At 54.9% G+C, this 27,599-nt stretch overlaps 3 protein-coding genes across 5 annotated transcripts; 2 read left to right on the top strand and 1 right to left on the bottom strand.

Moving 5' to 3' along the window:
- Positions 1–4,295: 4,295 nt before the first annotated feature.
- Positions 4,296–9,459, top strand: EIF4EBP1 (eukaryotic translation initiation factor 4E binding protein 1). 2 transcript variants are annotated; one of them, XM_036396863.1, is made up of 3 exons: positions 4,296–4,532; positions 7,659–7,829; positions 9,104–9,459. In XM_036396863.1, exons 1-3 carry the CDS (start codon positions 4,385–4,387, stop codon positions 9,136–9,138), a joined length of 354 nt encoding a protein of 117 aa, XP_036252756.1. In that variant the 5' UTR covers positions 4,296–4,384; the 3' UTR covers positions 9,139–9,459. The 2 variants fall into 2 exon arrangements, with proteins under 2 accessions (XP_036252756.1, XP_036252757.1); XM_036396864.1 differs by having other exon boundaries at positions 9,107–9,459.
- Positions 9,460–15,284: 5,825 nt separating this feature from the next.
- LOC118695251 (nodal homolog) lies at positions 15,285–17,691 on the bottom strand. The gene is made up of 3 exons (XM_036396712.1): positions 17,397–17,691; positions 16,175–16,911; positions 15,285–16,094 (listed from the first exon to the last, which is right to left on the bottom strand). Exons 1-3 carry the CDS (start codon positions 17,689–17,691, stop codon positions 15,942–15,944), a joined length of 1,185 nt encoding a protein of 394 aa, XP_036252605.1. The 3' UTR covers positions 15,285–15,941.
- Positions 17,692–18,523: 832 nt separating this feature from the next.
- ASH2L (ASH2 like, histone lysine methyltransferase complex subunit) lies at positions 18,524–27,204 on the top strand. Of its 2 annotated transcripts, XM_036396777.2 has the most exons (17): positions 18,524–18,635; positions 18,829–18,898; positions 19,170–19,315; positions 20,002–20,090; positions 20,396–20,490; positions 20,574–20,669; positions 20,862–20,957; positions 21,093–21,168; positions 21,691–21,708; positions 23,019–23,112; positions 24,418–24,635; positions 24,786–24,953; positions 25,035–25,228; positions 25,572–25,664; positions 25,786–25,884; positions 26,184–26,243; positions 26,631–27,204. In XM_036396777.2, the coding sequence occupies exons 1-17, from the start codon at positions 18,529–18,531 to the stop codon at positions 26,736–26,738; spliced, it is 1,827 nt and encodes a 608-aa protein (XP_036252670.2). In that variant the 5' UTR covers positions 18,524–18,528; the 3' UTR covers positions 26,739–27,204. The 2 variants fall into 2 exon arrangements, with proteins under 2 accessions (XP_036252670.2, XP_036252671.2); XM_036396778.2 differs by lacking the exon at positions 21,691–21,708.
- The last annotated feature ends 395 nt before the right edge of the window (positions 27,205–27,599 follow it).

A 27,599-nucleotide genomic window follows, 5' to 3' on the forward strand; every position in this document is an offset into this window, starting at 1 on the left:
CCCCATGCCCCCTCCTGGCTGTGCTTGCTTCCAGCCCGATGCCTGCAGGGAGGAAAAGCAGCAAAAACGAGGAGGAGAAAGAGGAAGAGGAGGAGGAAGAGTCAAACACTCCCCCTGTGGCTCTGGCCATGGGTACTACTGGGGAAGATGAAACAGGAAAGCCTTATAAATATGATTGCCTGGCAAAAGATTCTGAGAATATAGAAACTGTAAGCCAGATTGAAATGAAAGCAAGCTTTGAGATCCCTCAGTTACTGAACAACTGGAAAACAATGGTGTGGCTGCTGAAGGTGATCCCCTTTTGATGGAACAACACCCTCTGCTTGCAGACAGCTCCAAGGGTCAGAGCAGACCCTGCCAGCTTGGCAGAAGGGCCCAAAGAGGAGCTTTTAGGGTTTAAAATGTAACACAGGATGGTAATGTAGTGATTCTTATAGGCTGTATGTAAATGCTGTAGGATTTGTATCTTGTACTGGATTGGTTAGTGAGAATCAGAATATTCAACACAGAAGAAGATTTATTGTATTGGAACAGGAACCTCGCTCTCTTACCCCTTTTACTCTCTCACCCTCTCATCCTCTCTCCCCCTCTCTTCTCTCAGTCCTGCTCTGAGCTGTGCCTGGCAGCTCCCAGCAGGGCCCTGCCCTTGGCCCTTTGCAATAAACCCCAAATTCCCCACCTGGCTGCAGAGATCTCTCGTGTCCGTCTGTCCCAACCATCCTACCCCCGACCTCCTACAGGGTACCACGGTGAATCCCGTGCCACAGAGGAAGTTATAAGCCATGAAATGCCCCAGCCCCTGGTGGGAGAGTGATCCTGGGGGAGAAAATGTGTTCTATAAGCCATGAAATGCCCCAGCCCCTGGTGTGAGAGCGGGCGGATGATGGCAGTGAGGATGTCCCGGTGCCGCGGCATTTCCAGCCCATCCCTCGCTGTTTACATTCCCCTCCGATCGCGGCTGCCGATAAGGACAGACCCGGACGAAGCCGCATCCCCGAGGGCTGCTGCTGCAGATAAAGGTTGCCCCATAAACAAACCCATCCTGCCTTTGGGATGGGCACCTCCGCTGGCCCCAGCCCTGCGCAGGAAACCCTGCCTGGGATGCTCCTGGCATTGCTGGGGGTGCTCAGCACCCCAAAACGCAGCACTGGGCCGCCCAGGACAGCTCTCATACCATAGGCAGGGGCATTTCGTGGCTTATAAAACACATTTCCTCCCCCAGGACCGCTCTCACACCATACACAGGGGCATTTCATGGCTTATAAAACACATTTCCTCCCCCAGGGCTGCTCTCACACCAGGGACAGGGGTATTTCATGAGTTATAAAACATATTTTCTCCCCCAGCATCACTCTCACACCACAGGCAGGGGCATTTCATGGCTTATAAAACACATTTTTCCCCCCAGGACCTGCCAGAGGAGTGAGCCCTGCCCCAAATCCAGCCCTGCTCAGCTCACAGGGATCCAAAGCAGGTCAGGAACAAAGGCAGTGCTGGTGGAGAGCCGACACCTCGGAGAGCACTTCTGCTCCCGATTTAGAAGGCAATAATGTGATAACTCTGCATCACATGAGGATGACCAAGGGCTTTCCAGCCCCAGGAGCTGCCCGTGGAATGGGCAGATAAAATGCCCTGGAGAGGAACACTCTGTAACCCGAGGGTGCTGGTGGGGTGGGTGGGAGAGCACCCAACGCCTTTTCCCTGCCTGCAGGGACAGGATCGCTGTCCCTGTCCCCTGTGTGCTGCTGGGAGGGTCAGGACCCACCCAGCACATCCCTCTGGCTGTCCTGAGCAGCCCAAAGCCCTGCCAGGGGGCTCAGAGACCCTGGCACAGAGCCCAGAATGCCTGTTTGGGTTTGATTATGACCCCTGGAGCAAGTTATCAACCTTAGATGAAGACCTGCAAGCCATGACAAATTAAGTAGAATGATAGTGAATTTATCACAGGGTGGAAAAGTAGATTTTGGGGTTTTTTAGAATGGGGATTCAGGGGGGCAAGATGGAGGGAACTGGGTGTGTCCAGCCTTTCTCTTTCTTCTTCTTGGCCTCCATCTTCTGCTGTGATGGTGGCACTTTGGGATTGGTTTAGAGTAGAAGCTCACTGTCTAACACAGGTGATGGGTATTGGGAAGTTATTGTAAATATTGGAAAGTAATAAATTGTAAATATTGGAAAGTAACTGTAAATATTGTACACATAATTTTTAGTATAAAAAGACAACACCACCCCGGGGGCAGGCAGAGTGCCTGGACTGTCCTGCTGAGCGGACCTCGACAGGACAGGAGAAAGAATTTTATAGATAAGATACAATAAACAACCTTGAGACCGAGAAATGAAGAGCCCTGACTCCTTCTTCGAGCGCCAGGCTGGGAAAAGAGACTTTGGAACTTTTCTTGGGGTCACTGTGAGCAGCAGAGATCCCAACACGGGAGGGTGACACCGTGGCAGGGCTCTGCCCCAGCCAGGATGTGCCTCAAACCCTGACCTTCCCCAGTCCCTGACCCCACCACGGTCCGTTCTGGAGGAGGAGGAGGAGGAAATGGCAGCAGCCGCCTCTCTGGGTTGGGGGTCACTGCTGATGTCATTCCACGCAGGAAATGTTGTTTTCCTGCCCCAGTGCCCGCTGATCGATTCAGCAGCTGGCACAGGGCTGCCTGCCTGGCACCGCAGCCTGCCCGGTCCCCTGGGGGTTCTTGGGGTCACCACAGCAGCTGGGGGGCAGAAACAGCCCTGTCCATACCCCGGCACGACACCGCTGCCCTGGACACCCAAACGCTGCCCCAAAAATCGCTCAGCGCTCCCCGGGGACCCGAGGGATGAGTTTGGCCCCGGGCTGGGTCCGGAGCCGAGCGCGGCTGCCGAGCTCCATCTGTTGGAGCCGGGGATGCTGTGTGCTGTCACTGTCATATTTGCTGAAAAATCCCTTCACCGGGATTCTTCTTCTAGGAAGCTGAGAAGCCTCGGAGAAAAAGGAAAATAATATTATCTCATTGCTTCTGCTGTGTTTGCTGCTTGGGAACGTGGTTGGAGATTGTTGGTTGTTTGATTGGTTTCATGTGAATTGTTTTGACTTAGTGACCAATCATGGTCAGGCTGTGTCGGGACTCTGGAAGCAGGAACGAGTTTTCATTATCGTTCTTTGTAGCCTTCTCTATTCTTTAGTATAGATATAATATAATATAATATAATATAATATAATATAATATAATATAATATAATATAATATAATATAATATAATATAATATAATATAATATAATATAATATAATATAATATAATATAATATAATATAATATCTCAGCCTTCTAAGAACATGGAGTCAGATTCCAGATTCTCAATTCCTCCTTCATCCTGGGGACCCCGAAAACACCACAGCGTCCCATTTTCTCTATTCTTTAGTATAGTTTTAGTATAGCATTCTTTAATATATTATAAATATATATTATATATAAAATTATATCTTATATAAAGTGCTTTTTCTAGAGGGTTCCCGTGAGCAGGGTGGGATGCCCGGAGGGGCTTCACACCAGGTTTCACCCCCGGCTTCTCCAGCCCCCGCCACCGCACTCTTTAGATCTTTTCTTTAATAAAGTTATTATTTCCCACAGCTCCAGCCCCACCGGAGCATCCCCGGGGACACGGCGTGTGTGGCCCCCCCCGGCTCCTCCCGCGTTTGTCGCCGGGTCCCTCGGGGGAGGCTGAGCCATTTGGGACAGGGACAGCCGGGCTCGCATCTGTCCCCCGGACCTCCCAGCGCGGCCACGGGAACGGGAGCGCACGGAGGGGCAGCGCCCCCGGGGCTCTGCGGGGAAGCGCCACCCCAAAAGCGGGGAGCACAGGCTGGGGATGACTCGGGGGGAAAAGGGGGGGAAAAAAGGGGGGAAAATGGGAGAGGATGGGAGAAAAGGGGGGAAAGGGGAGAAACGGGGGGAAAGGGGGAGAAAAGGGGGGGAAAGGGAAGAAAAGGGGAGGAAAAGGAGGGGAAAGGAGGGGAAAGAGGGGAAAATGGAGAAAAAGGGAGAAGGGGGGGAAGGGGGGGAAGGGAAAAAAAAAGGGAGAAAATGGGAGAAAATGGGAGAAAAAGGGAGAAAAAGGGGAGCGGTCGGGGGTCCCGCCCAGACCCCGCCCATTTAGCGTTAAGCCCCACCCCTGTCCGGGCTAAACCCCGCCCCCCTCATTGACCAGCCCTTATTAGCATAATCCCGCCCCTTTCGTTAAACCCCTCCCATTCCCCGTGTAAGCCCCGCCCACCCCCGCGCCCCGCCCGGTCCCGTTCCCGCGGCGGAAGAGGCGCGGCCCGGGCCGGAAGCGGGGGGCGGGCGGCGGCGGCAGCAGCGCTGGTGCCGCTCCCGGTCGCGCTCCCGCTCCCGGTGCCGGTCCCGTCATGTCGGGCCGCTGCTGCCACGGGCAGACGCCCAGCCGCGACATCCCGGGCCCCGGCAAATGCCTCGCCCTGCCCGACGGGGCCCCGCTGCCGCCCGGCGACTACAGCACCACACCGGGGGGCACCGTGTTCGGGACCACGCCGGGCGGTGAGCGCCGCGCCGGGCCGGCACAGCGCGGGAGGGAGGGCTCGGTTCCAGCAAGGGCGCTGGAAGGGGCGGGGAGCGCTCCCGAACTGTCCCGGGATAGGAACCGGGAGCCCCCGCCCGGTACCGGGGCTCGGTGGTGGTTTGGGGGACCGGGGCGAGCGGACAGCGTCTGTCCGGGGCTCCGTGCTGGATGGGGAGCACGGGGGAGCCTCGCAGGGAGCAGCCTCGGCCTCCCCGTGGTTACTGATTAATTGTAATCTCTAATATTTGCTGTTTTTACTGGCAGCCAGCAAAGCCTGGGGACTTTTTTCTTTATTTCCAACCCCAAACTGCTCCTAATTGTGGAGGCGCAGTGCTCTGCTGCAAACACGCCACGGGCTCCTTCCCTCTTTGCTGTCCAGGAGAGGAACCTCCTGTAGGGACTTGTCCTTAAGTAAAGTAATAAACTGATTATGCCAAGGGTTCCTCTATCAGAGAGGTTTTGTGTCCCCAAGAGTAATCAACTGATTATGCCAAGTGTTCCTCTATCAGAGGTTTTGTGTCCCCATCCCTCCATTTTTGGCAGTTTTGTGTCCCCATCCCACTTTGGCCCCAGCTGCAGGTGGTGGCACAGGCTCAGTGTGGGGAGTTCCAGCAGCCTCTGCTGCCCCCGAGCCGGGCTTTGCTTTGGGGCGATTTTGGGGTGATTTTTTTTTCCCCTGCACCTTGTAGACTCTCCCCCCTGCATCCCTGTCCGGGTGGGTATAGCAGCAGGAAATGGTGAAGCCAGAACTGAACTTCTTTTCAACTTCTGTTCAAAAGAACAAACCGTGGGAGGGGACGGAGGGGTTGTTGTCCCGCAGGATTGCAGGGGTTAAATCGCGAGGGGAGAAGGGGAAGTGACACTGCTGACTCAACGGGGCCGGGGTGTGCAGAACAGCCGGGTTTGGGGTTGTTTTGGCCGTGTTTTCCCTCCTCTGGAAGCAGCAAATCGCTGAAGGCTCCAGCAGCACCTGCAGGAGCCTTCCCCAGCTGTGAGTAACGCGGCAGAAATGAAATTGAAATGAAATTGAATTGAAATGAAATGAAATTGAAATGAAATGAAATGAGCAATTAGCAGCGTGCAGTAATGAGCCCTCCGGGGCTGGCAGCCCTTTGTCTCCTGGATGTTTGGAGCAGGAGGAGAAGCTGGGCTGTGTTTGTGGCCGGGGTGTGCCCACCTGGCAGTGCCCGGGGCTGTCCCTGCCCCGTGTTGGGGACATTGTGTTGGGGACACCGTGTGCTGCCCGGCCCTGCTGGGTGGGTGCTGAAGGGAGAGAGGACTCAGCTGCTGGAGGACAGACAGACAGGGCTGTGTGTCTGCCCTGTAGGGCTCACAGGGGGCAGAGCATCCCGTGGAGTGGGGATTTTCCTGCTAAACACACCCTGGCAGCACCCAGAGCTGCAGGGAATGTGGCTCTGGGTGGGTGTAGGGGCCTCTTGGTGCCCTGACAGCTTGGGCTGGGTGTCCTGTCCTGCCCAGTGTCCTGCTCGCCCTGCGTGTCCTGTCCTGCTCCATCTTGGTGTCCTGTCCTGCCCAGTGTCCTGCTCCCCCTGGGTGTCGTGTTCTGCCCAGTGTGTCCTGTCCTCATCCATCTTGGTGTCCTGTCCTGCTCAAGGTGTCCTGCTCCATCTGGGTGTCCTGTTCTGCTCCATCTGAGTGTCTTATCCTGCCCAGGGTGCCCTGTCCTGCTCCCCCTGGGTGCCCTGTCCTGCTCCATTTGGGTGCCCTGTCCAGCTCCATCTGAGTGTCCCATCCTGCCCAGAGTGTCCTGTCCTGATCCATCTTGGTGTCCTGTCCTGCTCAGAATGTCCTGCTCCATTTGAGTGTTGTGTCCTGCTTGCCCTGGGTGTCCTGTCCTGATCCATTTTGGTGTCCTGTCCTGCTCAAGGTGTCCTGCTCCCCCTGGGTGTCCTGTCCTGCTCCATCTGAGTGTCCTGTCCTGCCCAGGGTGTCCTGTCCTGCTCCATTTGAGTGTCCTGTCCTGCCCAAGGTGTCCTGTCCTGCTCCATCTGAGTGTCCCGTCCTGTCCTGCTCCTTCTGGCCTTTCAGGAGCTCTGGGCACGAGGCTCTTGGAGGGAAGGTGGAAGCTCCCATAGCTGGTGCAGAGCTGCAGTTCCAGGAATCCCTGTCCACCTCCTGGAGCTTCCCAGGAATTCCACACCCCCCTCCCAGGCAGCTGACTGTAGGGATGGATCCTCCTCCTGAAAGAACTGCAGTTCAGAATCACCAGCGAGAAGTTTTTTGGTGTTTTGAGAACTCCCTGGCAGAACTCCATTAGGAACCCAGCTGCTGGACGTGTTGTTTTATGGATTTATTGTATATTTACAGTGTTCAAACCAAAGGGAGTTGGTTGTTCCAGGACAGATGGTGGCAGGAGCTGTTTGCCCACACTTGTGTACTTTAGTTAACACTTTTGGGGAGGGCACAAGGACAAATCCCTTTGCCTGCGGCTGGAACAGGAGCAGAGCAGGACACACCTGATCCAGAGGGGGAAGCAAACACTTTTCCAGCCCTTGCTGGCTTAAAGCTGTGGGCTGTTTGCAGGGATCCCTTTTCTGCCTGTGGTTTTTGAGCAGTTTCCATGAAATTCCTTTGTAAGGAACAGGGTGTTCAGTGCTGTTCCTAGAAATCCATGCCTGGAGGCTGGAGCTGGGTGGTTCCTGGTTAAGCTTTGGAGCATTAACCATCTGTGTAAGCCCTGAGCAAGGTGTGTGTAAGTGCTGCTGTGCCAAGGGAAGCGTCCATGCAGGAATTCCTGCAGGGCAGAGCTCGGAGGGACACTGCTGTGTGTCCACCTGCAGCTTTCAGCCCCATTTCTGGCCATGAGTGGGAATTAAATTCAATTTTCTGTTTGCTCTGTGGGCTGGTGTGACCTTGAGCAAGGTGGAAAGGGTTGGATCTGCTGCTTCCAGCCCTGCCTGGGGTTTGGAGCCCAGGGGCAGCATTTGGGTCCCTGATGTGTCACCTTTAGTGTCACTGCACCCAGAATTCTGGAAACTGAAGTGCTGCATCACATTTATCACCTAAATACCCAATCCCTGAGTGTTTTGGGCTGTAAGGGACTTGAAAAATGATGGAGTGCTGAGCCTGTGCTGTCCCCCCAGGTACCAGGATTATTTATGACAGGAAGTTTTTGATGGAATGCCGCAATTCCCCGGGTGCCAAAACCCCTCCCTCCGACCTTCCCGACATTCCAGGAGTCACCAGCCCCAGCGTGGAGGAGCTGAAGCTGGAAAATCACCACGTCCAGAGCTGTGAGGAGAAAGTGAGCGCAGGTGAGCGCAGGCAGCAGAGCCCAGCCAGCCTCTGAGGGGCTCTGCTGGTTCCTAGAAGTTCCAGAGCTGGAATGGAGCCAGGAGATTCTCCAGAAACTTCTTGGAAAGTCCCAGTGGGCTCGGTGTCACAGGGTAGCAAGGGTTTTGCAGTTGTTTGCTCCTCAGCAGCGTGACTTTTGCAGTTTTGAGGTGTCATGTGATAGGATTCCCATTAATTCAGCCTTTGGGAAGCTCTGCTGGTTCCTAGAAGTTCCAGAGCTGGAATGGAGCCAGGAGATTCCCAGGAAATTCTCCAGAAACTTCTTGGAAAGTCCCAGTGGGCTCAGTGTCACAGGGTAGCAAGGGTTTTGCAGTTGTTTGATCCTCAGCAACGTGACTTTTGCAGTTTTGAGGTGTCATTTGATAGGATTCCCATTAATTCAGCCTCTGGGAAGCTGCTGTTGGATTGGGAGCCCTGTGGAGAGCAGAGGGGCAGCTGCTGCTGCCTCTCCCTGAGCTGGGCTGTGCTGCAGCTGCTGGAGGTTCAAGTTACAATTCAGAGCAGGATTTACTTGGGTTTTTAATATCAGCCTGAGTGGTAAATTCCTCCTGCCTGTTTCTGACCCTGTTTTGTGACAGGGACACTTCTCTGAGGCCCTGCTGCAGCCACACAAGCCCCAGTGTTGCCTTCAAGAATTGTTCTTAAAGTTATTTGAGGTTATTTCTTGTTGCAACCTGAACCTACCAAGTGCAAGGATTTGTCTTCTCTCTCTAAAAATAAAGATCCAGAGGCTCTTGTTGTGTGCTTGCTGCAAGTAAAACCTTTCCAGAGCCAGGATTGCCTCGTGCTGTGACCTGAAGTGGCTCAAGGGAGCCCCTGAAATGCAGGCTGGGTGCTGGGCTGTGGCTCTGCCAGAGAATTCCTGTGCTCAGGAGCAGCTCCTGGCTGTCAGCCCGTGGGATAAGGGCTGTGAAATGTGCCTGCCTGGCTTCTGTCCTCAGTGTGGTCCTTTCCATTCCTTGTTACAAGGAAATCCAGGGTAGGAATTGGTTATTTAAAGGGCATTTTCTCTGCCTCTGCTCTGGTATGCCTGAGGGAGATCCCTCCCACCAGCAGTGACACCTTTACCACAGCCTCACAAGATGATTTTCACACCAACCCTGCTGCCTGAATGCAGCTTTTAAACCCAAATTACCCCATTTCTGCAGCACAGCTGCCAGCCACTCCTTCCCTGAAGTATTTGGTATTTAATGTGGAATTTTGGGGGCCTCACCTGTGGTTTTGTCCCTCCCAGCAGGTGAGGAAGAGCAGTTTGACATGGACATCTAACACACCTGCCTGGAGTGATCCAGTGAAGCAGCAGGACTTGTCTGGAGGATTCCCACCAGCCAGGCTTACAGCAGCCATGCCTTGAGTGCCTTCCTGCTCTGGGAAAGGCAGATTCCCTCAGGAGAGCAGAGTTTGTCCTGTTCCAGGGGCCAGGCCAGGGGTGCTGCAGGAGAATCTCTCCCCCCCTCCCCACCCTTGGTTTTGGTTCCAGTTTTATGCTTTTTGTTAATCATTTTAATACTGTAACAGTAACGGAAATGCAATCTAAGGGAGAAATAAAAATCACATGGAGTCTCCTGGTGTGGAGATGAATGCAATAAACGTGGCTTCTGTGCCTTATTTCAGCAAGAAACTTCCAGCCTGAGGTGTTAAATGGTGCCCCCTGTGCTGCTGGGGCTGGGCCAAGCATCCCTGGTCCCTGGGGGAGTTTTGGGGTGTCACATCTGCCCCAGGACAGAGCCAAAGCTGTGCCCTGAGTGCTTCCAGAAGGATCTGTCACAATCTGAGTTCCAGTGCCTGCCTGGCTGAGCTGCAGGTGGGAATGTTTGGGCTCAGTGCAGCTGGAGGCTCCTGGCTCAGCTGCCCTCCAGCTTTGCCCCTGCAATTGTTTTTCTCTGGCTTGTGCCAGCCTGGCTTTGTGATCCATGGTGGAATTTCCCTGCTGCTTTACCCTTGCTTCTCTTTTTTTATCCTGTGGTGGGCAGGGAGAAGAGCGTTGGGGAAGAGGGTTAGAAACAAAATCAGTCTGGTTTTGAGAGGGGAATTTTCATCAGAGAAATTAATAAATTAATTTTAAAAAATTAATAAATTTAAAATCATTTTAATCAATTTTGCTGTGGGAGGGTCCAGTTTGGGTCCCCAGAGCAAATATCTTCATTTTTAGCCTCTGTGAGGTTTGATAAGTGTGGTCTGGACATTTATCAAACCTCACAGAGTCTGTAAAACGTTGCTGTGTTGCTGCTGGGGGGGTGGAAGCACCTCACAGGAGGAGAATCCTGAACTTCAGACTTCCCAAACCACAGGGAGTGTCTGTGCACACCAGCTTTGGCAGATAGCATTTAAATATCTGCTAATGATGCTCAGTGGTGACATTATGATATGCAAACCCTCAATAATGAGTAACAGAACAAAGCAATTGCTGCAGATAAACCTGCATTTCTCTAAGATAAGATTTAAGGGTTTCCCTGAAACCTTAATGGGAACAAATCCAAATTTTATTGCCCTCAGGTGTGACTTTATCAGTCTCAGCTGCACCAGTTAGGTTCTGAGGATGGTTTAGAGAGGAGCTGCTGCAGCTGGGACTGACTTTTTGCTGTTCTAAATTGGTTTTGGTTTAAAATAGCACTGCTGGGCTGTGGTGCAGCTGCACTTTTAGGTTTAGGAAAACTTCCCGTGTTGATGGTAATTTCCCCAAAGTTCCCCCACTGCAGGGAAGACTGAAACAGCCCTGAGAGGCTGGGCAGGCTCTGCAGGGCTGAGTCCTTGTGCTTGTGCTGGGGATTCTCCTGCTGGCCCGACCCAAATGAGGAATTACCACGGTGCTGTGGGTTTGTCTGGGTGTCACCTCCCTGACCCGTGTGTCTGGGCAGCGTCCCTGTGTCACCCAGGGCTGTGGGTTTGGAGGGACACACGATGCTGGGAGCCTGGGATCCCCTAAGGTGCCATCCCAAGCTAAGGGCTGCACATGCAGGCAGGTTTGGGATCCCTAAGCTGCACATCCAGACAGGTTTGGGATCCCCCAAGCTGAACATCCAGGCAGGTTTGGGATCCCCAAGCTGAACATCCAGGCAGGTTTGGGATCCCTAAGCTGCACATGCAGGCAGGTTTGGGATCCCCTCAGGTGCACATCCAGACAGGTTTGGGATCCCCTCAGGTGCACATCCAGGCAGGTTTGGGATCCCCTCAGGTGCACATCCAGACAGGTTTGGGATCCCTTCAGGTGCGCATCCAGGCAGGTTTGGGATCCCCTCAGGTGCACATCCAGGCAGGTTTGGGATCCCCTCAGGTGCACATCCAGGCAGGTTTGGGATCCCCCAAGCTGCACATCCAGGCAGGTTTGGGATCCCTCAAGCTGCACATCCAGGCACTTTTGGGATCCCCTCAGGTGCACATCCAGGCAGGTTTGGGATCCCCTCAGGTGCACATCCAGGCAGGTTTGGGATCCCCCAAGCTGCACATCCAGGCACTTTTGGGATCCCCTCAGGTGCACATCCAGACAGGTTTGGGATCCCCTCAGGTGCACATCCAGACAGGTTTGGGATCCCCTCAGGTGCACATCCAGACAGGTTTGGGATCCCTGAGGTGCCATCCCAAGCTGCACATCCAGGCACTTTTGGGATCCCCCAAGGTGCTGAGGGCTTTATATCCAGGCAGTTTTGGGATGTCCCAAGATGCACATCCAGACAATATTGGGATCCCCCAAGGTGCTGAGGGCTGCATATCCAGGTAGGTTTGGGATCACCCAAGCTGCACATCCAGACAGGTTTGGGATCCCTCAAGGTGCCATCCCAAGCTGCACATCCAGGCAGTTTTGGGATCTCTCAAGCTGCACATCCAGACAGGTTTGGAATCCCCCAAGCTGCACATCCAGGCAATTTTGGGATCCCCCAAGCTGCGCATACAGGCAGTTTTGGGATCTCCCAAGCTGCACATCCAGGCAGTTTTGGGATTCCCCAAGCTGAGGTCTGCATGTCCAGGCACTTTTGGGATCCCTCAAGATGCCATCCCTACATGTCCAGGCAGTTTTGGGGAGAAATGAGCTGATTTCAGCCTCAGCCAGCCATGGCTGTTGGAGTTGGGCTTTGGTGCTGGTGCAGAAGTGGCTCCCTGGTTTTTGGAGGTGTCAGATATTGCAGGTACTGCTCTTAAATGCCATTCCTGCCACCTGCAGGAGAGGTAACACGTGCTGGAGGTGTTAATGCTTTGTCTGTGTCCCGGCAGCTTTGGCAGCTTTGCATCGGTATCTGCAGCTTATGCAGATGTGGGAGCATCAAAGCACCAGGTGCCTCTGCCAGAGGGAGGGGGGAAACCCTGTGAAACACCTGGCCAGGTGTCACCGGGGTCCTGCTGGGCTCTGGGTGCAGGCCCTGGGGCCATGGGTGCATCGGGACCGTTGTGGGGGCAGAAAGAGCCTGACCAAAGCCCCAGTGTGATGAGGGGATGAGGGGATGTGCACATCTGCTCTGGGATCATTGTGGGGACACACAGAGCCTGACCAAAACCCTGATGTGATGATGAGGGGATGTGCACATCTTCTCTCTGGGATCATTGTGGGGACACACAGAGCCTGACCAAAGCCCCGATGTGAGAAGGTGATGCTCTCACAACATGGTAATAAGAGATATTAAATGCTTCATATTTATTCAAGCATGGAAGTGTACAGAATGGTAACCAAAAATTACTCAAATAAATACGTCATCTCCTTCAGAGACATTTTTTCTATTAAAAGTTGTCCCGATAGCAACACCTTTCCTTATTTCTAGGGTTTTTTTGTTAAATCTTTGCTTGCTGATCTCAAAAAATCTCATCAATTCGGTTCCACTTTGCACAGAGCACATCTGCTCGGCTGCAATTTGTCCCAAGCCCATCCCTTAAGCCTTTCCACCCGTGGTGGTGTGGGACCAAGTGGTCTCAGCATCCCATTGCTCTGGTCCTTCACTCCCTCCCTTCCCCCTCACACCCCCAGCTGCTGCATCCTCCAGCCTGACAGTTTTGGCCACATCTCCCTCATGCATTCACGTTTAGAGCCCTTCCAGGAGCAGCTCAGCATCCCAGGGCACATCCCTGCTCCCCCAGGCCCTGTTCCTCACCCAACACTTGCTCTCCCGGGCCCAGGAGCTGCTTTTTGCAGGGGCTGAGCCCCGTTGTGCACAGTGGGAGGGAGGGAGGCAGTCGTGGGTGGCTGAGGCACAGCTGGGATGCTCCAGGGAGGTCCAGGCACAAGTTGGCTTTGTCCTTGCATTTCCCATCCCGGCCCCTTTTTGTCTCGAGCAGGCAGAGCAGCACACCCCGGTGTCCCCGTGTCCTGTGTCCCTCTGTCCCAGCCACGGGACAAACGCCACCTGCCCGCCCCAGCTCATCAGCTTTAAAGCACCATTTGTACAAATGCCACCCTCGCTCTGTTTGTTCTCGCTCTTTCCTTTTTATGTGTCCAAAGTGATCTGGCTGAGCAAACCCTTCCCAGAGCAGAAACCTGCCAGTTACCCCACCCTGCGATGCTGAAGGCTCCTGGGCAGGACTGGGGCTGTTCCCCCGCTTTATTGTCCTCGTGTCTGGGCTCCTGTGTCCCCCAGCCAATGTAGATTGGGGCAGGAGCAGGGCCAGAGCCCTCCCTGCTCAGGTCAGGTCCCCCCTCCCATCCCGAGCCTGGCAGATCCTCGCCTAAACCCGACTTTATTGTCATTGTCCCGCACTTTGATGTTTTCCTTACAGCCCTGGAATCCCAGCCTTTATTTTTCCACCAGCAGCTCTTCCCAGGGAACGGCTGCTGCCTCCCCCTGCCCCGCCACAACTTTTTGAACCCTCTGCTGGATTCCAGGCAGGCGTGATGGAGGGGCAGAGATGGCAGAGATACAGCACCCGATGGAGGGGCAGAGATGGCAGAGATACAGCATCCGGCGGGGCAGGGGTCCCGGGGGGCGTTGGGGGACTGAATCCTGCTTTGGAACCCTCAGTGAGCAGCAAAACCGCGGAGAAAGAGTCAAAATACTTTAATTTTACAGCACCCGGGTTCCTGCTTTGCCTCCTGCCGGGGGTCAGCCCCGCGCCCCCGGCCCACCCTTGACAGCTCCTGCAAATGACCCTCTAATGACGGGATGGTGGCGGTGTGAAAGCTCTTGGAATATGGAAGCGGCCCCGGGGAGGGCTCGCTGAGCGGGGGAGCAGCAGACACGCTTTGTTTATCCGCCGCCCGGGATGTGGATTGGGGATAATCAGCCCCGGCTGGGATGTGGAATGGGGGCTGCTGCTCCCAGGAGGGGCGGGCTGGGGATGGCCCAGGGCCACCAGGGCCACCAGGGCCACCAGGGCCACCAGGGCCACCAGGGCCACCAGGGCCACCAGGGCCACCAGGGCTTGGGGTCCCGCCCGTCTCCTCTGCTGCCCGGGGGTCCCCAGGCATGAGTCGTGTCCTCGTCCAGCTGTGAGCCTGGGGGTCCCACGGCCGGGGCTGCCAAACCCGGACAGATCCATTCGGTCAAACCCGGACTGATTCCTCCTCCCCGGGGCTGCCAAACCCGAACTGATCCCCGCCGCCCGGGGCTGCCAAACCCGGACCGATCCATTCGGTCAAACCCGGACTGATCCATTCGGTCAAACCCGGACTGATTCCTCCTCCCTGGGGCTGCCAAACCCGGTCAAACCCGGACTGATCAATTCGGCCAAACCCGGACGGATCCATTCGGTCAAACCCGGATTGATTGCCCCTCTCCGGGCCTGCCAAACCGGGCCAAATCCGGACTGATCCATTCGGTCAAACCCGGACTGATCCCCGCCGCCCGGGGCTGCCAAACCCGGACCGATCCGTTCGGCCAAACCCGGACGAATTCCCCCCTCCCCGGGGCTGCCAAACCCGGCCAAACCCGGACTGATCCATTCAGCCAAACCCGGACTGATTCCCCCTCCCTAGAGCTGCCAAACCCGGACTGATGAATTCAGTCAAACCCGGACTGATCCATTCAGCCAAACCCGGACTGATCCCCCCTCCCCGGGGCTGCCATGCAGGAGGACGTGGTCACCCCGGGGCTCTCAGGACCCCGGCATCGCCCCCAGCTCCCATCCGGATGGTGCCTGCACCACACTGCTCAGAATTCCCTGCTCTTACAGGGCACGGCCCTTCCCTTATCTCCGAGGGGTAAATAAAGGAGGAAAATCCCTTCAGCCTCCCCTTCCATGCCTGCAGGTGCCTCCCTTGCTCTTGAGCAACCCCTCAAGGGTGGGAACGGCTTCGTCCTTATCTCAGGTGAGATCTGGAGCTTTCCAGCATCTCTTGAACCCCTCACTCTGGTAGTTCCAGAGCCCACCTGCTGCAGCCAGGGCAGGGAGGAGCTCTGAGTGCAACAGAGGGGACACAGAGAAGGGGACACAGAGAAGGGGACACTCACACCCTGGCACGCCATCAACAGCAAGAATCAGCAGAACCCAATGGGCATTTTTAATAGATATAATTTATTGATGAATTGTACAGCTGTGGCCTTTTCACTACCAGCCCGTCCAATGAGGGGGAAAAGGCTCGAGCAGAGTTGTGGTTACTTGTTTGTAACATCTGCCCAGCTGGATCTGCCAGCTGGGGCTCTGGGCGTTGGCTGATACATTCACTTGTCTGAGTTGTCATAGAAATGTGACAGTTTTAATAGAAATATAATAAAATCATTGGAAGAAATGCTTAAACCTCAGGGGAAATTGAAAACCCCAGTGGTGTGTGTGCTCGGCATGGCCACACCCTGGAGCTGCAGGGTCCTGAGAACCTGTGGCTCCTGATGATTCCCATGGCTGGGAAAAGCAGCATTGCCTGAGCCGTGTCATGGCAGGGAGCCGTGCCCCAGCCCTGCACCTCAGCTCCTGCCTCTGTCCCACACAGGGCACCCTCCAGCTGCTCGGTAAATGGGCTGCAGCCACAGGGAGGTTCCTGGTGGCCTTTTCCACGTGGAGCCTGGATCCAGCCCTGCACTGTGGCCATGCAGAACTGCCGGGCACCCTCTCCTCCCCAGCTCCTGTGCCAGCTTCAGAGACACCCTGCTGCTCCGTGCAGTGCTCGTGGGTCCTTGGGGCACTTCTGTGCACCTTCCTGGCAGGTACGGGGTGCCTCAGTTGCAGCCACACTCCTCGATGATCATGTCCTCGTGGTGGCGGACGACGACCTCTCCCCTCTCGTAGTAGAGCATGGAGAGGGGGCTCATCTTCACCGGGGAGCAGGCGGGACACGGCACCTGGTTGGGCTTGTAGAGCTGCAGCAGACTCTGTGGGAGACAAGGGAAGGGCAGAACATGCCCCTGCTGGGGTGTGGGGTGCGGGGGATGCGGGGCCAGCACCCTCTTACCTGGATGTAGGCGTGGTTGGTGGGCTTGAAGGTCTCATCCACGGGCGAGGGGCACAGCCCCTCGCAGCGATAAGCGTTGTACTTCTTGGGGTACACGATCCAGCTGCCCCAGCCCGTCTGCTCGAAATCCACCAGCATGTCCACCCTCCTGCACAGCTGCCGGCCCTGCTCCCGGCCCTGCTCCCGCGGGGCGCTGGCTTTGATGCGCTGCCTCTCCATCCTGTTCCTGCGCTGCCGCCGCGCCCCCGCGCCCCGCCAGCCGCTCTCCCGCATGATGTACTTGGAGGTCTCCGCCGTCCTGATCAGGCTGTGCTCCCCTGGAGACTTGTCCTTGGAGAAGACGAGCAGCAGGACGCTGTCTGCCACATCCCCGCCGCTGCCGGCGTCCCCCGGTGCGGCGGGGGCGTCTGAACAGTTCACCTCCCACCGGCTCTGCTGCCCGGCGGGCACGGCTTGGTGCAGCCAGCCCCGCAGCAGGTTGGTGACCTCAAAGACTTTCCAGGAGGCCTGGGTGGCAGAGGGGCTGCCAACCACGGTGCCCAGGAAGAGCTGGTGGCTGCAGGACCCGTCTGGGCGGCACCTGCGGCGCTGGCTGTGGTAGATGTCCAGGGAGGCGTTGGGGACGCGGGAGAGGCCGGGCAGGCGGACACGGAGCTGAGCCAGACTCACCTCCTGGCTGCTGGACAGGGAGGACATGTCGAAGGAGAGAGCCCAGCGGGAGCCGTTCTGCAGGGAGCCTGAAAGGCAAGGGCACGGTGAGGGGAGCGGTGCCAGGGGTGCCAGAGCTGGGGGGGCACGGTGCCCCCGCCTGCTGCCGGGAACCAGCCCCGCTATGAGAGCCTGAGGGTCGGGAGAAAGCAGCTGGATCCACCTGAGAGGCAGCCAGAGACTCAGGCAGGGCTGGGATGCCCGGGACAGTGGGGATCGATCCCTGGACAGGGATGCACGGGGATGGCGCTGGTCCCAGGACAGGGACAGCGGCAATCCCAGGAAGAGGGACGGTGCTCCCTGGAACAGGGTCACCCGGGAAGAGTGCCGGTCCTGGGAATAGTGCGGGTCCCGGGACAGGGATGCTCAGGGTCGGTGCCGGTCCCGGGACAGGGATGCTCAGGGTCGGTGCCGGTCCCGGGACAGGGATGCTCAGGGTCGGTGCCGGTCCCGGGACAGGGATGCTCAGGGACCGTGCCGGTCCCGGGACAGGGATACCGGCGGCCCCACTCACCGTGCGGGGAGAGGCTGAGAGCGGCGGCGGCGGCGGCGCGGAGCGGGGCGGGAGGGGCGCGGAGCAGCTGCAGCATCAGCGGGGGACAGCGCGGCGGGGCACGGGCCGGGGCCAGGGTCGGTGCCCAGGTGAGCGGTGCCCGGGGGGACGCTCCGGTCGGTGCCCAGGTGAGCGGTGCCCGGGGGGACGCTCCGGTCGGTGCCCAGGTGAGTGCCCGGGTGGGAGCGCAGCCCAGGCGGAGCAGGGCTAAGGCGCAGAGCGCCAGCGCGGGCACGGAGCGGAGCGGGACCCGCATGTCTGCCCGGGCCACCCGCAGCCGCCCTATTTGTACAGCGGCCCCGAGCGCCGCCCCGGGCGGCCCCGGCACCCCCCTCCCCGACAGCCCCCTCCCCTCTTCTCCCCGTCCCTCTTCCCATCCCTCCGTCCCTATCTCTGTGCTCCCTCCCCTCCACCCCCACCTACCTCCCGGCCATCCCTCCCCGTTCCCTTGCCCTCTCCCCCCGCCCTACTCTTCCTCCGTCTGTCCCTCTCCCCATCCTTCCCCCGCTGCCTCCAGCCTTATCCATCATTCCTTCCATCCATCCATCCATCCATCCATCCATCCATCCATCCATCCATCCATCCATCCATCCTTGCCTCATCCCTGCATTCCTCCAGTTGTCCTTCTCCCCGTCCGTCTGTCCTTCTTTCCCCACCACCCCTCTCTGTCCCTCTGTCCCTATGGCCGGGGGTTGGGGGCGGCCACCCCCGTTCTGTGCGATGGCACCGCTGTCCCCAGAGCCCGGGGACGAGCGGTCCGGGCACATCCCCAGCCCGGTCAGTCCCGCCGCGCTCCTTGGCGAGCGGAGCAGCACCGGGGGCACCCCTGACTCCCAGTCTCCGGGGTGGGGCACCCAGAGAGGCCACACTCGTCCTTCCCGGGGGGGAAAGGCGCTCATTCCTCCCGCGGGGCACCGGGACCCGCTCCCGGTTCAGCCCCCGCTGTCAGCCCCGCACCCGTGACGTCACGGCAGCGCGGGGGTGACGTCACGCCAGCCCGCGCCGCGCTCCCGGCGGCCGCCGACAGGGGTCGCGCTCCCAGCGCCCCAAGTCTCGCGAGATTCTCCGCGCTTCTCGCGGCAGCGGCGCGAACATGGCGGCGGCAGCGGCGGCGGAGGGCGCCGAGCCCCCCCCGGAGCCACCCCCGGCCCCGGAGCCCCCGGCCCCGCCAGAGCCGCCCGCCACCGACGCCGAGACCGGGTATGTGCCTCCCTGCGCGGGGCCCTGGGGGCCGTACGGGCTCGGCGGGACCTGGCCCCGTTACCATGGGAACGCGGATGGGGGTGTCCCGGCCCTCCGGGGCTCCCTCGGCCCCAGTCCCGCCAGGCCCCGGGTCCCGGCCATGCCCCGGAGCGCCGGTGCGGGCTCCGCTCTGATCTCTGTGTCCTGGCAGGGGGGACGCCGCCATGGTCGATGCCAGCGCGGCCCTGGAGACCGAATCGGCCAACGGGAAGGAGCCGCTGGTAGGTGCCGGTGCCGTGGGCACGGAGGGGTTGGTGCAGCCGGGGAGGAGCATCCCTTAACGCCAGCTTGGGATTTGCTTCCTTTGCTTCCTTAAAGGATTATTTTGGAAGTTAAATCTCCAGCCGTGTGGCTCATCCTCACGAGTGGAGTGTACAAAACAGCTCCAGGCTGCTCGTAGCAGGGCCGTGGGTTAGGGGAAAGGATTTATTCCCTCTCAGATTCCTGCCTGCCCCGGGCACTGTTGGATTCCTGGCTCTGCTCCGCTTCCAGGACGCTGCCGGGGATGGCGCTGAAGCCATGGATGCGCAGGGGGGCTCCGGGGACGAGGAGAACGCGCGGCAGCTGGGCGAGATCGAGCTGCAGTGTGGCATCTGCACCAAGTGGTTCACAGCTGACACCTTCGGCATCGACACCACGTAGGTGATGGCAGGGCCAGCACGGGGCTTTAAAATGGAGTGTTTGGAGTCTGAGTCCCCAAGGACCTGCCCATGTCCTTGAGCACTTGGGAACTGGTGTGTTGTGTAAATAAGCTTTGTCCATGATAAAGGCACCCTCATGAAATACCACTGAGCCTGTTAGCTGTCTGTGCTCTTAGGGAGGGAAGGAATACTTGGCTTTTAACCTGGAATACTTGGCTTTTAACCTGGAATAATTACTTTCTTAACTCAGTGTAGTAAAGAATAATTAATTTTCTTTCACTCCAAGAAGAACATTGAGGGGCTGGAGCGTGTCCAGGGAAGGGAATGGAGCGGGGAAGGGGATGGAGCACCAGGAGGGGCTGAGGGAGCTGGGAAAGGGGCTCAGCCTGGAGAAAAGGAGGCTCAAGGGGGACCTTGTGGCTCTGCAAAACTCCTGACAGGAGGGGACAGCCAGGGGGTTCGGGCTGTGCTCCCAGGGAACAGGGACAGGACAAGGAGAGGTGTCCAAGGAAGGGCTGGAGGTGGCACTGAGTGCTCTGGGCTGGGGACAAGGTGGGCATCGGGCACAGACTGGACTCAGTGGTCTCAGAGGGCCTTTCCAGCCTCACAGATTGTGGGATTCTTGAACCTGATGCAATAATTACACTGTACCCAGCCCTTTAACAAAGCTGATTTTCCCCCAGGTCGTGTCTGCCCTTCATGACCAACTACAGCTTCCACTGCAACGTGTGCCACCACAGTGGGAACACCTATTTCCTGAGGAAACAAGCAAGTGAGTTTGGGAACAGCTCCTTGGGAGGTGTTCTGTGCAAGATCACCCTGGAGGGTTGGTTTTATCTGAAATCAGTGGGTGGACTCTCCTGAGACTTGTGGAAAATGACCCAAAATCCCATATTTACAACCATGTGTGGCTCCTTCTAAAAATGTTTTGCTACTGATTTCTGAAGGTGGTGTAAGTGGTTCGGGAGGGCTGAGACAGGACAGAATTTGGGAGGTTTTGCAGTTTTCTCAGGGTGATCACTGTGTCTGGATGTCTGATCCTCCCCCCAAGTGTAATTGGAGTGTTTTGTTTCTCAGATCTGAAGGAAATGTGCCTTAGTGCTCTGGCCAACCTGACGTGGCAGTCCAGGACCCAGGACGAGCACCCCAAAACGATGTTCTCCAAGGATAAGGTCTGCTTCTTTGGGACCTCACAGCACCAGTGGTGTCAGCCAGCAAGAGGAGGAGCTCACACAAGTGTTTTCTGTTCCTACAGGATATTATCCCCTTCATTGATAAATACTGGGAGTGTATGACAACACGGCAGAGGCCTGGGAAAATGACTTGGCCCAATAATATTGTCAAAACCATGGTAAGGATTGAGGGTAAATCTGTGGATTTGGGTTTCTGACATCTGTATGTGCTGAGGGCTGGGCTTGAAGCTGCTGATGCTTCTTAGGCAGCTGATATACCTAACACATTAATAGGAACTACTGGGATTTAAACACTTGTTAATGAATTTGTTATGATCTTAGCCTGTTTAACTAAAACTCCTCTGTTTTAGTGTAAAGAAAGAGATGTGTTCCTGGTGAAAGAGCATCCAGACCCTGGCAGCAAAGACCCAGAGGAAGATTATCCCAAATTTGGGCTTCTAGACCAGGTATGGGATGGGAGACAGGAGGAAGGTGGGGATCCCACTGGTACTTTTCTGCTCATCAAGGGCAGATCTTGGGTGGGTGGGAGCCCCAGCAGGCTCAGAGTGTTCCCTTTGACCAAAGCATTTGGTTTCCTGCAGGATCTTGCCAATATTGGTCCAGCCTATGACAACCAGAAGCAGAACAACGCCGTGTCCACGAGTGGGAGCTTAAATGGCAAGTTCTTTACTTTGAGGAGGTTTGGGTATTTGGGACTAAGCTGCATTTCCCAGCTCTCTGGGCATCTGTGCAGTTAAACTGTCCTGTGAACTGAGCTCATGCTTGTGCTCAGAACAGTCTCACTGTGGCTTTTGAGAGAAAAATTAACTTTGTGTCTTGGGAAGGTTCAGCCCCTTCTTTACTGTGACCAGATAAATCAAGATGCTCGCTGAAGGCTGAGCTTGTCACTTTGCTCCTAGCATGGTTTTAAATTACCTCCTTGAGTTATTCAGATTTCCTGTTTCCCATCTTGCTGAGGGTACTCAGGGCAGCCTTGCTGCAGGAAATGAACTGTTAATGGGTTTATGCATTAATAATCTTTATTAAACACATCCCAGTAGTACAGGCAGGAGTTATTTGGGTCTTTTTAAAGCAGGTTAGAGATATCTCAGGTGTGTTATTTCCATGTCATGCACTGGTTGTTTTTTGTTCCATTTCTGGGAGACTGACAAACCTGTGGTGCCACTTCTGTTCTTGCAGGTGGAGCCTCTCTGGGAGGTGAATATTTACCTTTCAGCTTCTAAAACTTAAGTATTGCTGTTTGCAAAGCTTTTCTTGCTCGATTCTCTTAGAAGCCAAAGTCAATCAAAAGTGAAAGCGTGCCCTGATGTGATTGCAGTTGGACTTCAATACAAACCAGCAATTCCAGTCTTTAATCTTAGCAGTTAGAAGCTTTTAATTGCCATATTCTTCCCTACTTGACTGATTTAAAGATTTTGTTTATTTATTTTACACTTATGTATATTTTTTTCTGTATCAATTGACCTGGTGTTGTAGTTTTAATGCTTAAACAATTGGTCTGAAATTTATAATGCAGTGGTTTGTTGGGCAAGTAATTGGATTTTTTTGGCAAGTAATTGCTGACAAACTGGAGAGCCTGAATGTTTGTCTGCACTGAAATCAGGGAGTGCAGCTGGATCAGGTCATGTTTGTGCAGAATATGGCATTCCCTGGATGGTTTGGATCCCTTACACTGTAAGGGAGTGCTGGTAATGGAAGAGCTGACTGGATTTTTAGTTACCACGCAAATGTGGTTTGTGAAGGTGTTTATCTACAGTACATAAAATTTCCAGAGTTTTCCTTATAAATCAGCAGTGATATCTTTGGAAATAGCAGGATGATAAAATGCATGTATGATTTAATTTATTAAAACATGCTGATATTAGTTTGATTAAGTTTGACATGTAATTTTCCTACACTCAGTTTTATTACTGAGTGCTGAGTTCAAACTGATTTGCTGCTCAATCACAGAACTGATTTCAGTAGTACTGAAGAGAAACACCTCTTGCTTTTCATTTTTCCTCAACTCAGGTGTATTTTATTTTGTAGATGGAAATTGAACACTGAGTGCTTATTGTTGGTTGGTGTCAGTGTTCCTCCAGCACAGGGTCACTGGGTTGGTGGCTGTGCTGGAGGATGGGTTTCTGCTGTGATTTGGGCTGTGACTGGAATCTCCAATAATAAGAATAATAATATTAATGCCCCTGAAGTGGATCCCAGTGCTGTTGCAGAAAAGATTCTTAATTCTCACCTGAAAAGCTCAGATTGAGCTTGCTTTGCTGCTCAATCTCCTTTAGCTTCTGCTCCAAATTCAGACACCTCAAAAGCTGACCAGGAGCCACATGAAAGTTGTGGGCTTTGCTGTGCTCGTTGGCAGCGAAGCCTGGTTCACAGCAACTGTGGCCAAAGGCACCTGAGCCCAGGAGCTGCTTTGGTGTGGCTGCTCTGCCCCTCTGTGCCCGGGGATGCCGTGGGGCGGGCGCTGGCCAGCAGCAGCAGCTCCTGAGCAGGGCTGGTTTTGTGTGCAGGGGGAATGGCTGCCGGGGGCAGCGGCAAGGGCAGAGGGGCCAAGCGCAAGCAGCAGGACGGGGGCACCACGGGCACGGCCAAGAAAACCCGGAGGTGAGAGCTGAGGGGCCATGGAGGGCAGGGATGGGCACGGGGATGGCACAGGGATGGGCACAGGGATGGCACAGGGATGGCACAGGGATGGCGCAGAGATGGGCACAGGGATGGGCACAGGGATGGACATGGGGATGGACATGGGGATGGCACAGGGATGGACACGGGGATGGCACAGAGATGGGCACAGGGATGGCACTGGGATGGACACGGGGATGGCACAGGGATTGGCACGGGGATGGCACAGGGATGGCACAGGGATGGGCACAGAGATGGCACAGGGATGGGCACAGGGATGGACATGGGGATGGCACAGGGATGGCACAGGGATGGACACGGGGATGGACATGGGGATGGCACAGGGATGGGCACAGAGATGGGCACAGGGATGGGCACGGGGATGGGCACGGGGACGGCACAGGGATGGACACAGGGATGGACACGGGGATGGACACGGGGATGGCACAGGGATGTGTACTGTCGTTGGCTGGGGGCTGTGTACAAATCACAAACAGGACAGGACTGCTGGGAACGTGCCTTGAGCTGTTTGATTTTCCAGCATCAGCCTCATTCCATGGTTATGGCAATGGGAAGATGCCAGCAGCTCATATCCCAGGCAGCAGACAAAGAACTTAATGTTACAACTTACTTTAAAAGTTTTTTGACCAATCATACAAAGCAAAAGCACATTGACAGTAGTTCCATCCAACCACTATAAGCACAGGTACCTTTGGTTAAACAATGCTTGCTTATTTTGAATACAATACCTGCTCATAAGCCTTAAAACACAATGCTCAGAACTCCATTATTAAGCTTAAAACTGCCTAATATCTCTCTAGATAAACTTTTCTGTAGCTTAGGGAGTTATTCTAGACAAGTGTTAATACACAGACCATTGTTCTATTTGTCCTTGTTTTTCTACTTACATAATTTTTCTGCTGCCCAATCTCATGGCTGCTGCTCAGCTCCAATCACAGTTCTGCTGTCTCTGAGGCCTTTTGCAGCTTTCCCAAACCTTTCTGATTTTATGGATTCCCACAGGTACCAGTCAGGGACAGTGTCACTTGTGATGCCCTAAGCTGCCTCCCCGCTGTCTCTGCCCTGAGTGGGTGTCTGGGGGTCACTCCTATGATGTCACTGATGATGTCATGGGTGACTGAAGGGTCACAGGCTATCAATGATTTGCAGTGGATGACTGCGCTCGGAGTGTGCAGCCCCTGAGCGCAGGGACAGCTCTGCAGGGGCTGTCCTGGGGTGCCAAGTGCCAGCACCTGGGGATGCCAGCGTGGTGTTTGTGTGTTGCAGTGACCCGCTGTTCGCAGCTCAGCGCCTGCCCCCCCACGGGTACCCTCTGGAGCACCCCTTCAACAAGGACGGCTATCGCTACATCCTGGCCGAGCCTGACCCCCACGCCCCCGACCCAGAAAAGCTGGAGCTGGACTGTTGGGCAGGAAAACCAATCCCTGGGGACCTGTACAGAGCCTGCCTGTATGAGCGAGTCCTCCTGGCACTGCATGACCGAGGTACAGAGCTCCTTAGGGCATGCACTTGTGTTTCCTTCCAGAGGCATCTCAGTCACCTCTCACTACCAGTCAGAGCTTAAATCCACCTCTGTGTTCACTTGCCTCTTGACATCACCACGTTAAAAATGACAAGTGTGTGCTCCCCTGCAGCTCCCCAGCTGAAGATCTCTGATGACAGGCTGACTGTGGTTGGGGAGAAGGGCTATTCCATGGTGAGGGCCTCGCACGGCGTGCGGAAGGGAGCCTGGTACTTCGAAATCTCCATGGACGAGATGCCTCCAGACACAGCTGCCAGATTAGGCTGGTCACAGCCCTTGGGTAAATAATCTTACAAAACATTTCTCAGCAGGTGCTGCTGCTACGCTCCCTGTGTTCACCATGAAGGGTTTGTTTCTGCAGGGAACCTCCAGGCCCCTCTGGGATATGACAAGTTCAGTTACTCCTGGCGCAGCAAAAAGGGAACCAAGTTTCACCAGTCCATAGGGAAACACTATTCCTCTGGCTACGGACAGGGCGATGTCCTGGGGTTTTATATCAACCTTCCAGAGGATACTGAGACAGCCAAATCCCTGCCTGACACCTACAAAGACAAGGTGAGGTGCAAGTTCACTGTTGGATTAAGCATTGGCAGGTGGAAAACTGGAAAATGAGTTGCTGTGGCCTCACTCGTGCCCCTTTCCGTGCACCCTTCCCATCCTGCCTCTTGGTACTTCTGTGGTTCCTGGGGGAGAGGCCCAAAGTGTTGATCTCAAGAAAGCAGAATACTCCTAGATGGGATTGCCCACATCTCCTTTCACCTTCCCCTCCTGGCTCTGAAATCTCTGAGCTGTGGGAGTCACTCCTCACAGGTACTCTGACACCAGGCACGCCTGGCCCTGAGCAGGTGACAGGTAACAGATTTCGGGCTTGTCCCTGACATTGTTTGCTGCTTTATAGGCTTTGATCAAATTCAAAAGCTACTTGTACTTTGAAGAGAAGGATTTTGTGGACAAAGCAGAGAAGAGCCTAAAGCAAGCCCCTGGAAGCCAGGTGAGTTGTTGCTGTCACTTCAACACGTGCCTGGCCCGAGTGAAAGGGAGCAGGCGTTAATCTTGTCAGGATTGCTGTGTCCTGACAGCCACCATCAGTGGGAAAACCCTTCATTTTTCAGATCATATTCTTCAAGAATGGTGTCAGCCAAGGAGTTGCCTTTAAGGACATCTTTGAGGGGGTTTATTTTCCTGCTATCTCTCTGTACAAAGGCTGCACAGTAAGTGAGGGGTCTTTGAAAGGGAATTCCTAAATCCATCAGTTTCACACACAAAGTGTGTTTATGCACAAAGTGTGCCAAGTGAAAAGGAAAGATGGGAATCATTCTAGTGACTCTGGAACAATCTTGCTGTTCACATGTGTAACAAGATTATCAAATTGCTGAAGTAACATCAGCAATGTTTGTTCCTGTGGGCTTGTACAGGGTGTGGGGAGGCTCAGGAGTAGGAAGGAATGAGAATGGAGGACTAAAGAGATTTTCCTAGATTTTTAGATTTAATGAAAATATATGTTCCACAGGTTTCCATAAACTTTGGGCCATATTTCAAGTATCCACCAAGAGACATCACTTACCATCCTGTAAGTAAAACTGAAGCTTCTCCCCCCATTTGAAAACCTCATTGTTTAAATCAAAGATGTTTTGGTGTGATTCATACCACACCTGTACCTGTCCTTCAGTCTCAGTACCTGGACAGTGTAGCCAAAAGGATTGTGTTAAAAAAAACGTAAGGACAGATATCCAAATGCATCATTAAATTTTAATTAAATAATAGGTGCTGTTATCTTGTTCCTCTTGGCAGATTGTTGCCTGTGTTGGCCTCATTTGTTAGTAAGGGGGCTGAGCTGTTGTTCAAGGAAACACTTGGAATTTCCCCCCTGCCAGTACTGTTTTGAGGAGGGAAACAGCCCTGGGCTGTGTGGTCCCTCCTTGTCCAGGAGTGGAGCTAACTGTGCTTCCCCCTGCAGATGAGTGACATGGGCTGGGGGGCCGTGGTGGAGCACACGCTGGCCGATGTCCTGTACCACGTGGAGACAGAGGTGGATGGCAGGAGGAGCCCACCCTGGGAGCCATAAACCCCAGCACTGTGGGTGTGCTGCAGAGGAGCCTCCATCTCTCTCTCAGTGATCAGCCAAGGAGCCAAGAGGCCGAGGTGGATGCAGCCCTGGCTGGCAGGTGTTGTGTGTGTGTGTTCACAGCTCCCCACTGCCCCGCGAGGCAGTTCTGGGGTGTTTGTGCTGCTGTGGGGCCTCTCTGGGAGCCCCCAGTACCTTTAGAGTGTCGCTCACTGCAGAAGGGGGTGTTGAAGAACCTTCTTCTCCCGGGCTGTGACAGCTCAGGACCTGCCAGGTGTGGCTGCAGTGACCCCTGTGCTCAGGGGTGTTTGGCTGATGGTGGCCAACAGCTCCCAGCCAGGACGGCTCTGTTGGAACAACACGGCTGCATGCAAGACTGAAATTTGGGCTTCTGTCCAAACTGTATTTTTTTTTCCCCACAGACTGGAAACCAGTTTAAAAATAAAGGCTTTAACTCTTCTTTTTATTCTTGTATTTGTCTTGTAAATTGTTACAAATGACATTGAAACTCAAAGTAGCTACACTTGGAGATCTTTTGAGCTGAAGATCTCCTGTGCACAGGAGTTACATGGGGCCTAATGATCATCACTGCAGAGCCTTGGGTGAATAAATAATTTGACACTTCTTAAATAATTTGACACTTCTTATGTGTTGGAACAGAAAAAATAAATTAGAGCATAACAAAATTGTTAAGTGCTGTGTTTAAGCTTTGGGAGAGTAAAAGTTGAGGTTCAGTCAAGTTTGTGTTTGCCTCACTGAGGATGTACCTTCCCAGTCAGCTGTCACCCTAATAACTCATTAGCCCAGACCTTTAATTGTAGACAGCACTAATTAAAGCTTTATTTATTCATTGAAAGTAAT

The sequence above is a fragment of the Molothrus ater genome, chromosome 28 (assembly GCF_012460135.2).
Source record: "Molothrus ater isolate BHLD 08-10-18 breed brown headed cowbird chromosome 28, BPBGC_Mater_1.1, whole genome shotgun sequence".
Classification (NCBI taxonomy): Eukaryota; Metazoa; Chordata; class Aves; order Passeriformes; family Icteridae; genus Molothrus; species Molothrus ater.

Coding starts and splice junctions, on each gene's coding strand:
- LOC118695251 (XM_036396712.1), bottom strand. CDS start 17,691: ATGCGGGTCCCGCTCCGCTCCGTGCCCGCGCTGGCGCTCTGCGCCTTA. Junction 16,912..17,396: donor TCTCAGCCTCTCCCCGCACG/GTGAGTGGGGCC, acceptor CTTGCCTTTCAG/GCTCCCTGCAGAACGGCTCC. Junction 16,095..16,174: donor CCAACCACGCCTACATCCAG/GTAAGAGGGTGC, acceptor TGTCTCCCACAG/AGTCTGCTGCAGCTCTACAA.
- ASH2L (XM_036396777.2), top strand. CDS start 18,529: ATGGCGGCGGCAGCGGCGGCGGAGGGCGCCGAGCCCCCCCCGGAGCCA. Junction 18,899..19,169: donor CCAACGGGAAGGAGCCGCTG/GTAGGTGCCGGT, acceptor CTCCGCTTCCAG/GACGCTGCCGGGGATGGCGC. Junction 20,491..20,573: donor CGATGTTCTCCAAGGATAAG/GTCTGCTTCTTT, acceptor CTGTTCCTACAG/GATATTATCCCCTTCATTGA.
- EIF4EBP1 (XM_036396863.1), top strand. CDS start 4,385: ATGTCGGGCCGCTGCTGCCACGGGCAGACGCCCAGCCGCGACATCCCG. Junction 4,533..7,658: donor GTTCGGGACCACGCCGGGCG/GTGAGCGCCGCG, acceptor CTGTCCCCCCAG/GTACCAGGATTATTTATGAC. Junction 7,830..9,103: donor TGAGGAGAAAGTGAGCGCAG/GTGAGCGCAGGC, acceptor TGTCCCTCCCAG/CAGGTGAGGAAGAGCAGTTT.